Source organism: Vigna unguiculata, chromosome 4, assembly GCF_037176805.1.
Source record: "Vigna unguiculata cultivar grain cowpea cultivar isolate G323 ecotype 2 chromosome 4, ASM3717680v1, whole genome shotgun sequence".
Lineage (NCBI taxonomy): Eukaryota > Viridiplantae > Streptophyta > Magnoliopsida > Fabales > Fabaceae > Vigna > Vigna unguiculata.
In genome coordinates this window covers 3,078,827-3,094,815 of record NC_140795.1, presented here as the reverse complement: position 1 = coordinate 3,094,815, position 15,989 = coordinate 3,078,827, and the positions used below count along the sequence as shown (strand labels likewise).

The 15,989-nt window shown below is 29.9% G+C and overlaps 2 protein-coding genes across 2 annotated transcripts; both read right to left on the bottom strand.

Moving 5' to 3' along the window:
• Positions 1 to 229: 229 nt before the first annotated feature.
• Positions 230 to 1,382, bottom strand: LOC114182343 (uncharacterized protein At3g17950-like). The gene is made up of 3 exons (XM_028069204.2): positions 1,070 to 1,382; positions 418 to 912; positions 230 to 300 (listed from the first exon to the last, which is right to left on the bottom strand). Exons 1-2 carry the CDS (start codon positions 1,151 to 1,153, stop codon positions 418 to 420), a joined length of 579 nt encoding a protein of 192 aa, XP_027925005.1. The 5' UTR covers positions 1,154 to 1,382; the 3' UTR covers positions 230 to 300.
• A 4,129-nt stretch (positions 1,383 to 5,511) lies between these two features.
• Positions 5,512 to 8,654, bottom strand: LOC114181220 (nuclease). Its single transcript, XM_085672251.1, has 5 exons — positions 8,475 to 8,654; positions 7,631 to 7,783; positions 7,078 to 7,541; positions 6,775 to 7,000; positions 5,512 to 6,255 (listed from the first exon to the last, which is right to left on the bottom strand). The coding sequence occupies exons 3-5, from the start codon at positions 7,513 to 7,515 to the stop codon at positions 5,744 to 5,746; spliced, it is 1,176 nt and encodes a 391-aa protein (XP_085528377.1). The 5' UTR covers positions 7,516 to 7,541; positions 7,631 to 7,783; positions 8,475 to 8,654; the 3' UTR covers positions 5,512 to 5,743.
• Between the last annotated feature and the right edge of the window lie 7,335 nt (positions 8,655 to 15,989).

The window sequence follows — 15,989 nt, the reverse complement described above, 5'->3', positions numbered from 1 at the left end:
CAGAAAACTTGTAAATTTACTTGAACGTTGATTTTGGTTAATCATTTTATCAAGAACCAAAATCTTTCTGTAATCCATATTTTTCTAATAATTTTTTTTATCTTTTGGCCTAAATGCAGCATATGATTACGACCAATCACCCATAATGTCTGTGTATTAATAATATTAGTAATTGGTAATTATAAGGTGGTGGACCACAATTATCAAAAGAAGAACAAAAGAGAAAAAGTAAAAAGCCCAAAAGGCAAAGCTTGCGTTTTGCATATAAACCACGGACAAAAAGAATCTTAATCTTCCAATCTGTAAAAGCCAAACAATCCAAAAAAAGTTATAAAAAATTAAAATAAACCCACAAAAATTTCTTTTCTTTTTATAAAATATTAAAAATAAAAATTGGAAAAACGCTATCATAACAACCTAAGCGGCTCCGCCGCTGCAAATTCCGGCGAGCGCGACAGGAAACCGATTGCAAAGGCTCTCTGCCGCCCGTGCTCCGTCGTCGACGTCGGCTGTGGGCGGAAGAACCCTCCCGTCGACGAACAGCACTCTTCCACCGTTCCTCTGCTGGTGGCCGGCGACCATCCCCTCGAGCTCCGCCGCCGTGCCGTAGAACTCGCCGTCGCCGAACCGTCGCTCCACCTCCAGAAACTCGCCGAGCGACGCCGATCTGGTGTCACCGTCGCGGCAAAGCTGCCACCACTTCCGCCGTCTCTCCGCTGCTGTCGACGTCGACACGATAGCCCTTTTCTTCTTTTTGACTGCGGCGGCGGTCCTCCTTGCACCGCCGGTGACCTCGGCCACGGAATTTGGATTCCGGTGCTGTGACGGGACTCTGAATGTAATCGTGGGGAAGTTCACTCCCATCAGAGTCCCCAAGGTAGTGCTTCTGTCATGGAAGAATGATCCGGTGGACTATCATTCAGAAACCCAAACAAAAAAAAATTAAAACTTTTGATTAATTTGAAGTGAAAAAGGAAAAATAAATTCTGGGGTGTGAAAAAAATTTGAGATTTCTGAGAAGTTTAAAAGATGATGCAACATGAATCAGTGACAGTGAACTTGATGATACCTCAGTGTCAAGATCAGATGAAGAAATGGAAGAGATTGTGGGTGAAGATGGTGGTGGCACCAATTCAGTGGCTGGATCCAGCATTGTTGTGTTGTGATTTGTGGCGAGAGATGAATCAGAGATGAAAACAGAGAAAATCTCTGAGGTGTTGTGAAGGTTTTGGGAAGAGTATTTTGTGTCAACTATGAATGTTTTGAGGTTGAGATTTGAAGGTTTATATGCAGAATAAGGAACAGATGAAAAAGCATGTTGGGATCAAAGGAATAGGATGTGATGCATTTGAAATGATTGTTTGCTTTGGGTGATTATCAGTTTTGGAAACTTCAAATCCACTTTTAATTGGACATTTTCTTTGAAACCAAAATAAAAAGAGAGTTAGGTAATAGGATTCAAACTTGGAAATTACATTCTTAATGTAGGTTTTTATTTTCTTTGAAACTCTTGTGAACATTGTTAATTGTTAATGCAGCTAATTTAATTATATTTGGATAATTGACTTGAGTCAAATGTTAACCTTAATGTAAAAAGTAAGAAATTGCTTATAATGTCATTTTTTTTTTAAGGTTTATAGCCTTATTTGCTTTCTTATAGGTTACATTTGAGAAAAGGTGGAGGGATAAGTCAAAATGTATTGGTAAGATGCCTCAATTATTGTTTTTCCTCTTTTCTCTCCTCAGAACAAATTTTTCTTTACTCCTAACTTTTGCACACAATTTCTTAACTTAGTATTTGATAGTTGTGTGAGGACAAGGAAAATGTTTATCATAAATGTGATTCCTTTAATATGACTCTTGTTTTGAAAGGAATGAGTTCCTAGATAGATGGTTTTTAAAGCTAAAGATGAAAACTTTGAGTAGAGACTATACTAGCTTTGTGAAGATCAATAAGAAACAATTTTTTTTTTTTAATTTAAGAGTAAGTATCTTTTTTCTAAAATTATGTTTCGTTTTTAAATTAGTATATATACTTAGTTTGTTCTTACATTCTTAAAAAGGTAACATAAAATATTATCCTCAACAAAATACATGAAAATTATGTCATAATTTATAGTAAATTTCGTTTGTCAAATGATATTTTTTTTTACTTGTTTATTGGAAAGATATTTTACATAATTTTCAAAAAATGTACAAATATATATAAAAGTTATAAACAAAATATATATATATATATATATATATATATATATATATATATATATATATATATTTTTAAAAAAGTAATTTAGAAAAAAATATATTTAATTAATATAATAATATATAATAAGGTTAAATATGTTTTTGGTCCTTCAAGTTTCAGCGAAATTTGGAATTAGTCATTTCATCAAAACTTTTGACTAATTTAGTCCTTCATCTTTCAAAATGCGTGAATTTAGTCCTTTTAATCAAATTTTGTTAAGTTTATCTGATGTTTCAAGTGCATTTCATGATAGTATTTAAATTATTTACACTGTTTGACACATTTTGGCTTCAATGTTAATTTAAATACTATCATGAAATGCGCTTGAAATATCAGATAAACTTAACAAAATTTGGTTAAAAGGACTAAATTCACACATTTTGAAAGATGAAGGACTAAATTGGTATAAAGGTTTGATGAGGGACTAATTCCAAAATTCACTGAAACTTGAGGGACCAAAAACATATTTAACCCTATATAATACTACTGGGTGAGAGAATACTGAGGAAAACATTGGTGGCTTTTCAACTAGAGTTAGTTTAGATATAGTTCAGCTGAAATAATAGAATAATTTCATTTAAATTAAAAAAAAAAAGTAAAAATATGAACCATTAATAAATTATAGGATTAAATATGTTTTTGTTTCTGAAGTTGTAGCGAAATTTGGAATTAATCACTTTTCAAAACTTTTAACCAATTTAATACATGAATTTAGTCTTTTTTAATCAAATTTTGTTAAGTTTATCTTACGTTTCAAATGTACCTTATGATAGTATTTTAATTGTTGTTTGACACATTTTTGCTTCAATGTTAACTCAAATATTATCATAAAACACAATTGAAATGTCAAATAAACTTAACAAAATTATGTTAGAAGGACTAAATCTACGCATTTCTAAAGATGAAGGACTGAATTAGTTAAAAGTTTTGATGAGAAACTAATTCTAAATTTTACTAAACTTGAGGATACCCTAAATTATAATATGGTCTAAAAAACCGTTAATAAGATTAATTTAATATTAAACTCTGAAACATTATAACTTCTATCCATTACAAAAAGTTGGTGTAATTAAAGTTTGTAAATTGGCCTGAAACAATAATTGAATTATTAACATCTATATTGTAACATGCAGCATAGTTCTGAATGAGTGGGGAGAGATAACCTAATGATGCTTGTGAGTGGTAAAAGATGAATTATAATATGGAACATTATGACAGGCTTTAGTAAGGAGATAAATTAAGTATTAAGTACTGAAACATCATAATCCACATGATTTAATAAATTACGTTAATGGTACTTGAAAGTTGCAACGATACTCAATGTCATACTTGTTAAAAATCATAGGTTGAGAATATAAATTATAAATGGTATGAAGTATAAGTTACAAGAAAATGAAGATTCAAATCTTCAATTTAAGCCAAAGCTAGCTTGAGAGAGACTTTCATTCACATGATGTAGTGCCCAACCGATGGTATATTTCTGTCCATATCCCCAACTAAAAAGCTGAATTAAAGCGTAGTTTTTTTTTTAATCGATTAAATAGTAATCTCTTACAAATTATTTGAATTAAGAGAAATAGATATAGGAAGGGTTAAGAATCTCTGAAAGTCTTGTATTAATTAAAAATAAAAAAAGTTGAAATATAAAAAAAATAGACCCACAAACATTGGATTTAAAGATTTTATATAAAAATGATGTCAAATTTTTTATATAAACAATATATTTTATTTATGGTGAATCTTTTTGATCTATTAATAAAAAAAATCAATAATTGTATCAGAATCTAATTTATTTTACTTGATGTTAAAGATAAAATAAAATTATAGATACTTAATAAATTAAACATATATGTTTTCAGATGTTCTAACTTGTTTATATTACTTTTAATGTAGTTTTACCATTATAAATGTTATAGTCAAAATATTATCTTAGATCAAGAGATTTTCATATTTTTTTATACATGACATTACATATGATAGCCAATTAATAAATTAAAGGACAATGATATTTTGATTCTTACAATTTGACTCTCATTTTGTATTTTCGATGTGGCTTAGTATTGGACATTGATTCTTTTGAAGAAAAAGATAATGGTACATTAATCAATGCTCTACACTAAATTACACAAAGGAGTACAAAATGATAATCAAATTGTGGGAGTCAAAATATGATTTTCCTAAGTTCATTGTTATCGATGCATTTTTAATAATTTAAGATTTATTTAGGTTAATATTTGTATTGTATTCATACATGGTGTTACCAAGATGTTCATACAACCTTGTGAGTTGTTATTACTCATTTTAAATTGTGGAAATGACACCAAAGTGCATGAGTCATATGATATGATCAAAAGGGAATTGCATAAAGTGGGAAAAGGCTATGCCATCATACATGGCGCACGAGATTTAGCACATCAAACTCATATGGTCCTTCCAAATATTCAGACTACATTCACGTGGAGTTTGAGTTTTCTTTAACTTTACAGTTCAATTGGGGGTTTGGGATTCATGGAAAAAGTTTCAAGCACAAATATGGCTCATTCATTCTATAAAGGTTTTGGCCTTTCTAAAATTGAGAACATGTTTTCTATTTTTATTTATAAGAAGAAAATTTTAAATACCTGTTTCATTGCCATCTTAACAAATCAAGAAATATGTTAACTTGAAGTAGTAACTGTTCGACCACTATTTATTCATTTCTAGATTAAAATGATTATAGAAATATATTAAATAAAAAAGGATGAATAACAGACATGTGTGTACTATGCAGCGAGTATATTAAGAAATTTGGTAGAGCTATTAAATTAAAGTAAAAGGTTAACGTAATTATGTTGTGTAACAAAAATATTATCACATTTTGAAGTTCATTGAATGGCATAAAACTATCAATGCAGAAGAAAGAGAGGAATATCATAATGTCTTGGGGGATACTGAATCACGTGCGAAATTCTATAGCATGACAGCAATGTATTAGCCTTTCAAGCTAAGTCAGTTCTCTGTCTATGTACCTTCATTCCCAATTCCATGTCAGTATATTTCTTATGGTCCCATGAACATTTGAGTACACTGTACACCAAATGTAACTATATCTTTTTGGCTTGAACAGACTATGAATATTGAATGTGAAGGTCACCCACATGACCTCACTTGGCAACAAGAGGAGGTACAGAGAGAAAAAAAAAAATCTTCCAAACAACTATAGGAAATTTGGATAGTAAAAATTGGCAAAGAAACCATTTTTTTGAAGGAAACTCTACAGTAGAAGATCTGAATTTTTTACTGTGTTCATCTGTCGGCAGGGATTGGAAGTTCGTTGGCCCCAATATTGAAGTGTATAATCCATCTTACAATAATTAAAAGCAAAAGCTAATGATGTGAGATGTGATGTACAGGAATACTTCTGTTTTCTGAACAAAATGCTAAAGTAAATTATGGCATACTAAGGATCCAGAGGAAAATGCAAACCTAATCTGATCATATAAGCTGGATTAAAGAAATTTACAAGGGGGGGAAATCTTGAATAAAATCATTCCACATTTCAGCAGCAATAGAGTTCCTTAACTGTGAAGCAACTACAACTTCTTTAGAATCAAAAGTATGATCGGACGGCTGAGTCTGGGTCTCAACATCCATCTTTGGTGCTACTGCCATCTCTAATGGGGGTTCTGATTCCTCCATTGGAAATGAACCATGCTCATACATCTTGAAAAGCCAATCATCTGGATTCTCCTTGCGAATGAAATTGTGTAATGCACATGCAGCCACCACCAACTTCACTTGTGTTTGTAATGGATAAGAAGGAGCAGACATCAATATAGGAAATCGTGCCTTTAAAGCCCCAAAAGTTCGATCTATGACGTTTCGTAATAATGAGTGCCGTTGATTGAATAGCTCTCTAGCATCTTGTGGGTGGAAATCGCTGGGAAGTTCCTTGTAGTAGGGAGCAATGGAATATGGAGCAACGAAACCTGGCACATTTGGATACTTACTGTCTACGATGTAGTATTTACCTGTATCATAAGATAAAGTGTATGGAAGTCATAGGAAATAATTAATCATTTGACCCTTAAGTTTGCATCATGTTTCATTTTTGTTGTGTTAGCTTCATATGTTTCGATTGAGTCTTAAATATAAAAAGTTGGAAATGTTTTCCCTTAGTTGCTATGTGAAAATAGGAATACATCACCAATCAATCACTTAAGATGGCCTTTGCCATTGTCATCTCCTAACCATCAATCTCTCACAAATACAACCAAATTGTGCTTGAAAATTGTTACTCTCGTTTATTTAGGACATAATTGAAGCATAAAACTTTTGGTACAAGAATGAAATTGATATGAATTTAAAAGGCCAAAGGAGTTCAGATCTTCCTAATCAATTAGTATATCATACAACTGAAATAAAATGACTTTAACTTCCGAGTGTTAGAAGTTGGTTTCATTCAAGAGACAGAGTTCAAACAATATGACTACCTAAATCATAACTGCATTTTACATAAATTTACCCAAATAAAATGACAGAATATTTACCTTCAGGGACCTGCAATTTGTTCCGTCTTGTAATTGCTGAATTAAAAACTTGCAAGTCTGTAGCAGATCCTTCCCATCCAGCCAAAACATAATGGAACTTGAGGTCAAATGAGCAAGCTGCCAGAATATTCTGTGAAAGTAAACCATTCTTGTTGCGGAAAGGTCCTTGCTCATCTACACCTACCGTCACTGGTACATGTATACCATCAATTACTCCCACACAATCCTATTAAAGAGTTCTTAAAAAGTAAGACAAAATCAACCCATACAAGATAGTGATCAAAGTCATTTCTGAAATCTTACTTTAAAATATGGATAAAATCTAGGATCTTCAGAGATTTCTGAAGGAACACCAGAGCCAGGAGGCTGAAATAGATCCAGTGAAATTGACATTATAGCATTCAAAACATGGTTAAAGTGACGACTAATAGTTTCTCCAGAATAACGAAATAACTCTTGAACTGCTCTTGTCCGTAGATTATGTCCAATTATGAACACAAATATGGCTAGTTGCTCCTCAATTTTGATTCGATTTGTGTGACGCAATAAACCCTTGGCTCGCAGGATATTACATAACTTATGAAATACATGCTTATCCATGCGAAAACTCTCCAGACAACATTCATTTTGACCACTGAGTACTTCGTCAACAAATTTTGCACCATTAGATGCTAAACGAATCAGTTCCTTGGGGACATGATTTCTGGAGACTCCATCATTTTCCTCTTCAGAACTCTCCATAAAGGAATTATGACTGCTTCTAAGTTCTGACAGATGTTATATGTCAGTAGATAGAAGTATGAAAACGAAATTTGTTGTAACATAAAAATGTAAATCAATGGCCAGTCATTCATACCTTTTCAACCTCTTCCTCCCTATCTTTTTCACTTGGGTGAGACTCAAAGCCAGACAAGGTTTCTCAAATTTGGCAATTAAGGCCTGGTTACAAACAGAACTTAGCTCCACTCCCGGCACATCTAAATATAAGCTTCATTTATCAAAAAATAACCTAAAGAAGGCGAGAAACACAGTCATAAATTGCCGATAACAGACTAAGCACAAACCATGGAAAGTGCACGGCACTATAAGCATCTACTCAATTTCGCTCATACACCATGTTTTTGCATTTGCATCAAGTCCGTATATGCTATAATGCTATTGCATTTAAAGCCAGAAAATGAAACAATGAGAGATACTTATCACACAAGTCCAAAAATTTCCTTTGACAATCTAAAATAGTCCAGATAATGGTCCTAGTAGATGAGAGATACTGAACACACAAACAATGGAGCGTTTATGTAAATGAGCTATTAGATTTTACATCAATTCCTGCAGAGAAAAAGATACATTTGTTTTGAGGAAAGGGTTCAAATTCAAATAAAATGCAACCTCAAGTATCTAGTCAATAGCTAGGAAGCAGGGATATGACATGGGACATGGATATGATATAAGAGAGCACACAAATTTTAAAAATCATAAACATAACACAATTATAATACAATGCGTAAAATTAATATAAAATTAACACAAAACAAAGATATTAAGTCAGAAGAGAGAACCACTGTTTGAGGTTTCAAACCGCAATTGCGGCAGCAATTCAAACCTCTTCTGCACACACAACAGGTTCAAGTAACGCATCAACGAAATGCAAAGAGAACATTCACATGCTCTTGTTACATACAATTACGGCGAATTCACACCTTAGATAAATGCGTCACGCTACCAGTTTGTCAGCACAGAAGCAGTGAAACCGCAATTCCAAATGCGGCTTCCAGAAGTGATTTTGTTGCAGTGAAAGTAATTCGTAATCGCAAAGCTTTTCACAGTCTCAAGGGAAAATAATTGGAAAATTTTCTCAGCAGCCAAACAAAGAAGAGGATAAAAATGGGGGATTACTTCAGAGTTGAAATGATGACACCACTGACAGAGACGACGTTGTTTAACTCGAACTAATCCAAAATTACATATGTAACATTGTACAACATTAAGCAATAATAGAATTGCAGGTTATCATTGTTTTACAAATAAAAAGTTGGGTTTGAAAAATATGTTATTCCATTCCTCATTTTCTTGACACATTTTATATATATATATATATATATATATATATATATATATAAAAGAAGAACCAAACCATTCTTTTATCTGTTACATGTAATTCTTTGAAAAAAAGTTAATAATTATTAAAGTTGTAGTTAAAATTCGGAAATGATATCAAACTAATTATTTTACTATTTGGAAAAAATATCATAATTTTTTTTATCTTTAATGCTAAATTACAACAAATTACAAAGGAGACCTATGCTAAGGTTAAAATTATGATAATAAGTAAATAATAGGCTTAAATATACATTTGGTCCCTATTTTTGTCAAAATTATTCAATTTGGTCCCTATTTTCGTTGTTTCTTCAATTTGGTCCTCATTTTTGTAAAATCACATTCAATCGAGTCCTGTTGGCAAACGGTGTTAAAATGTTAACGGAACAGTGACACGGTGGAACTGTTTGGGTTACGTGTCAAATTTTTGGCAGTGACATTGGCACAGTGAAATTTTATGGTCGTTGTAGGTTTAAAAGTTAGTGAAATTAATTTGGAGAAGAAATTAGGGTTTCAAGCAAAACTGTGGCTAGCAAGAAACTTGTGTACAATTCAGTTGGTGATTTGGAATTCCTGTTTGAGAAGTATGTCTTGCCACCACAAACGAAAAGCTAGAACAGAAATCAATCAAAAAAGTACAACTTTTTAAACACTAACCTGAACCTAGTTGACGCTCCAATCTCGAATGACAGCCTCCAAGTGCAATCTCCAAGCTTCAATCGCAAATCACTCTCCAAGCGCAATTTCCCCTCTTCGCGAACCCTAATTGATGAACAAGAACCTCCACCACCCAAGAACCCTAATTTTTTCCCTATCTCTCGACCACTCTAATACCCAATTTCAGTTTTTCACTCGAGGATAACTCTCGCTACAGTAAACCCTCAATTCAAACTTTTTAAATTTTTTTTCACTTAACCATGTTTTATCTTTTTACGTAATTCAAACTTTTTTCCCCAATTTCTTTTTAACTAAACATTGTGCCAATGTGTGTCATCGTATATTCAAAAATTTGACACGTAACCCAAACAGTTCCACCATGTCACTGTGTCGTTAATAATTTTAACACCGTTTGTCAAAAAGATTCGATTGAATGCGATTTTACAAAAATGAGGACCAAATTGAACAAATAACGAAAATAGGAACCAAATTTAATAATTTTGACAAAAATAGAAACCAAATGTATCTTTAAGCCTAAATAATATTACAAGCCATAAAGGGCTCCAAAGTGCAACAGTATATATAATTATACCTAGTTTTTGAAATTTTAATTACAATTTCTATATTTTATATATATATATATATAATTTTATTCTAAATAATGAGTTGACTTAAGATTCACTATTAATAAGTTATTTTGAAAAAAAAAATGTAACCCAAAATACAACTCAAGTATTTTCATATTTTAAAACTGTATTTCGTGCACGTCTCATAATAACAACAATACTTGATTGTAGACTTTCTTATTATTAATAATTAATGCCTATAGTTCTTCTGGATGAGTTAAATTACTCTCCATGTTATCCATTTATTTGTTTAAAGTGGATTCCTTTTATTTTAGTCAAAGTAATTACATTTAATATTTTCAAGTTGTATATTAACACCTTAATATTTCGCAAAATATACAATATTAGTACTATTAAGTGCTTTAATTTTAATTGGTAATAATTAATAAATATTATGATCGATGACTGTTAAGTTGTATAAATATATTTTAATTGTAATCCAAAATTATAAAATTGGTAATAAACAGTGGCATACGTGACGAGTTCGAAATAACCGATGTGGGACATTGACCGCTTATATATTTGGCTTGGAATTTTATAGATTGGAATTATGAATGACTAGGAAATGAGTCAGTGAAAAAGACACGTAGTACACTTGCAGCGGGAACATCTTGTATATTTTTAAGATAATTAATATATTGTTTTTTTTTATCTAATACTTCTTTATAGTTATAGATTAATTAATGGAGTGTTTTAGGATGATTTGTATAAAAAAAGTATAATATATTAAAAAAATTAGTAGACCTTACGTTAAAAATAATTTTAAATATTTCAAGATTTTTTATCTCCTTTTTGTTTAAATTTTTTGAAAGTACTAAATAAAGTTAATTTTTAAGACAAAATATCCCCTTACCAATTATATTTATATTTGTGTATTTTAGATTTAATAGTATTGTTAATCTCTAGATATTAGTAATTATGATATTTTAATCCAGAGGTACGTACATTTTTTTTCCTGAATGTCTTCCATCTATTAGAACTGTGCAATTGTGGTTTATCTATAAATTAAATTTTGTTGACGTGATATTCACTTGTTTTGGAATCACCCAATCACTATATTAATATTGCGAAGAGTCAATTGGAAGTTTGAAAATATAAAAAATTAATCACACATTCCAAATATAAGAAAAAATACAGTTAACGTAATTTGAAAACTAAAATCGTAACCATGGCCGTACCTAAAAGATGAAAAGTGCAATCACCTCTATATTTATTACTCTACAGTATTAAGTATTTTTATTCAAGCTTTATCAATAAATTAAGATGTAAGAATATGTATCAAATATCGATCAGTATGGAAGTATAGATGTCATATTTCCTTTGATAATATAAAGTATTAAATACGTTTTTGTCACTTAATTTTTTTTTTAAATTAAAATTAGTTTTTTATTGAATTTTTAAACCAACTTAGTTCCTTACATTTAAGAATGTGTGAATTTGATCATTTTAACTAAATTTTATTTAGTTTATTTGATATTTTAAATGCGTTTCTCAAATAATATTGGAGCATTTTATGGTAATGTTTTAGTCACTTATACCATTTGACACATTTTTGTTTCAACATTACATGAGAAACATGTTTAAAACGTCAAATAAACTTAACAATATTTGGTAAAAATGACTAAATTCACACACTTTTAAAGATGAAATACTTAATTGGTCTAAAGTTTCAAAGAGAGACTAATTTCAAATTTCACTAAAAGTTAAAAGACCAAAAACATATTTAACTCAAGTAAAAGTGTCTATCGAGGACATATGAGTCTTTATGACTTGTTTGTTCCCACTTTAGTTTTCTTTAATGGTGATGTACCAAGTTATTCACATTCCAAGGTCGTTTATATTTTTTGGGAAGATTAAAATATAAGGAATTTAGAAAAATGTTGGGTGAAGTCCACATAACAAAGTATGCATTGTCATCGAATGTAGATTGGGGATATCATCAAAAGTAACAACGAATCAATTCATAAAATTTAGGAGTGACTCGTGATTTCTTTGGTTGACATGTTTAAGGAAGGTTGATAAGGTTATCGCAAGTTTGTTGTTGGTAAATAGATATGTAAATATGACACAAATCAAATGGAATTGGAATGAAGGAAATGATACTAGTTTAAAGCTTGATCTTTAAGAGTGATTAGGAAGTGTTAGCAATTCACTCTTATATCTCATGAAAATAGGTTTGCTTGAGGTTGGAATACATTGACACGGGTCTATAGATCAGTTGATTTGTCATATTTGTTGATATTAAGGGTAATCCATTTGGGAATCTGGACCTACTCAATCTGTAGTGAAATGGTGAAAATTGTAAAGGTTGACTTGCATGACCTTGTTCACTAGTTGTTTAGGGATAACCATAAAAGAAAATTGTTGATCAAATATTCATAATTCTCTTTGTGTGGAAATATTGGAACTCATACGAGATCTTTAGGAGTATTCAACTTTTGTTAGCTTTCTTAGAATGTTCAAGAACCTTTTTCTTGTCTTTTACTCTGTCTATCATGTCTGGCTAATGTGTTATAGTTAGCATCATTGGTTGTCATGGTTTTTTGACAAGATCTTGGAGCTTGATCTGAGCTTGCCTAATTGATGTTTGTACTAGAGACTTGTCAACCAGCTCCTTATGCTTTACCGATGGTGAGGGACTTTGATTGTTTAGGCAGTACAAGACTCGAACACCTGTTAAGAATGTTGAGACTACCCGTTTGCCTCTAAGCATTGAATGGAACAATATCCATCAAGATTGTCGAGTTTTTTTTTTATTTAGACCTTGAAACTTGTAATAATGTTATATTCATGTGAGCTTCAAGTGGTGTTTAAAGTCTTTGTCAAATTTTTCCTACATATTGATTACCACTTGTTAGATATTTCTCTCATTTTTCTAAATGAGTGTCTCCATGTGGCTTTTGATATTAATGACTATGTTAGGATCCATCTATGGGTATGAAGATATGGATGCTTGAGTTTGGATTCAAGTAAGAAGCATATGCAATATGGTTGAAAAAGTCTTTTACTTAGATCCCAAGATGAATGCTAAATGTTCTTACTGAATTTGAATTAAGTGTTTTTGACATGTAAGGACTAAGATTCTTAAGAGTTGAGTTGCTATATCCTAATAAGAAAGTACCAAGTTCGTGAGGAGATTTACTTTAGAAGACTTCCTAAAAATCGAGTCAATAAACTTAAAATAATTGTAAAATATGATGAAGGAAAGAATTGAAGGAGTACTTCTAGGGATGGCAACGGGGCGGGGCGGGGACGGGTTTCGCTATCCCATACCCATCCCCGCAGAAAAAATTAATCCCCATCCCCATACACAAATCAAACGGGTATCAAACTTTTGTCTCATCCCCATCCCCACCGGGTAACGGGTATAATCTCGTACCCATACCTGTACCCGTGTTCTAACTACTTCAATATTAATTTTTATAAAAGAAAAAAATTACGGTAAAGAAAATATAATATTATCAAATATTCAATATTAGAAGGATGATTGTTTCTTCCATATCAAATATTTTGAAATAAATTATAATTGTCTACATTTTAGATTAGAATACCAAATAAAATTTCATGAGAACCAAAACATTTATTAAATTTGCAAACTACAATATTGATGAAACTTAGTTGATAAAATTAAAAAATATTTCAAAAAAATATAAAAGAAAAACAAATATTCAAATTAAAATATATTTTAAATGTTTGTTTACTTCAATTTTTTAAATTCTAATGAATATCTTTTTTATACACTAATAAAAGTTATAATACATCATTTGATCAAAATGACACAAAGAACAAATAATAAACATAATAATAAAATTTTGACATAGATTTTGTATCTTTCGAACTTCAAAAGTTATTTATACAATTAAAGTGAAAAAATTACAGTATAATTAATAATGAGTTATAAAATAACAAATAATTAGATAGAATATATCAAAACATTATTCTACATTATGAAAATAAACAATAAATAAAAATATTAAAAAACTAACAAATGTGTGTTTTAGAAATAATTTGAGAGACTATTGAAAGAAATTGTACAAAGAAAATCAAATATATAATTAAGGTATGATAAGATGAAAATATATTAGAGAACTAATTATTAAATTATGTTTGAAGTGGTTAAAATTAAATAGAAATATCATTAGTGACCAAAAAAATTGTCATTAAATTACAAATAAATTAGTAATTAAATTGGTCACTAAATCAAGTACTGATTCGATCATTGAATCGGTCACTAATTTAATCACTGATTCAGACAATAAATCAATTACTACCACCAATGACGAAAAATAGTGACTGATATGAGTTAATGACTAAATCAGTCACTATTTCATGTTTTTTTTTGTAGTGAATTATCATATACTATTCCTAAATATCAATTTTTTTAACCACTTCAAACATAATTTAAAGTGAAAAAATTAAAGTATGATTAATAATGAGTTATAAAGTAAAAAATAATTAAATAGAATATATCGAAATATTTTTCTACATGATGAAAATAAACAACAAATAAAAATATTAAAAAACTAACAAATGTGTGTTTTAGAAATAATTTGAGAGACTATCGAAAGAAATCGCACAAAGGAAATCAAATGTATAATTAAGGTATGATTAGATGAAAAATGTCTTAGAGAACTAAGAAAACTTTTCAAATATCAACATACATACTCAATGGTTGAAAAATAACAAAAATTATTTTAATGAAACAAAAGAGTTCTTCAAATTAAACAAAAATTAATAATAATAATAATAAGTAAATAATTTTTGTTATATTACCTCAAATTGAGAGTACAAACATTCTCATGTGAAAGAAAAATATATAATAAATAAAAATATTAAAAAATAATATAAATATTCAAATGTGAGGCATAATTTTTTTTAATTAACATACATCATTTTAACATAATTACATAAAGGTTATGATAAGATAAAAAATATATTGGAGGTACGAATGAGTTTCATGACAAACCAAATAATTAAAAGAAATAAAAAATAGAATATATATATATATATATAGAGAGTTACTTAATTAATTGTGAATATTTTAATAATTTAAACGAGAATGAAAATATGACGGGGACGGGTATTATGGCGGGGATATGTACATCCCCATACCCATCCTCATACCCAACTGAAAAAGTCAGGGATTTCCCATACTCATACCTAGTCAATGCGGGGATTCCCCGTCAAAACGGGAATGTGTTCGGGCAATATCTACGAGAACGAGTTTATTTGCCATCTCTTAATACTTCTTTAGTAATGTAGTGTATTTGTAGGCTTATTACTCCATGTATATTATCTATTTATTAGACAAATTATGTTACTTAATTTTTTCTTTGAAAATAATTAATTATTATATGTCATATTCATGTATCCGAACTAATTGATTACAACTACGTCTTTAAAAGTATTATTAATTTCAAATATCTTAGAGATTCACTCCAAATATATATCCATATCAGAGTGTTTCATACTAAGTAGGTACATTAATTTAAATATCTTAGAGATTCACTCCAAATATATACATATTAGATTATTTCATATTAAGTAGGTACATTAATTTGTTTTTTCTTTATTCAATGCTTTATCAATAAATTATGACGAGCATATGTATCAATGCTTTAATACAATTGTTTTTCACTCACTTATTTAGCTCTAAGAGGAGTTATAATTTTAAGATATTAAGTGTACTAATTAAATAAATATTTTTTTATTCAATATAATTGAAATAAAACTATACAACGAAATTAAAGTAATTAATTAAGTTTTATCATAATAAATTGAATTTAAAACCACAAGTTAAAATGAAATAGCTGACACTGCACTCATTAATCTACA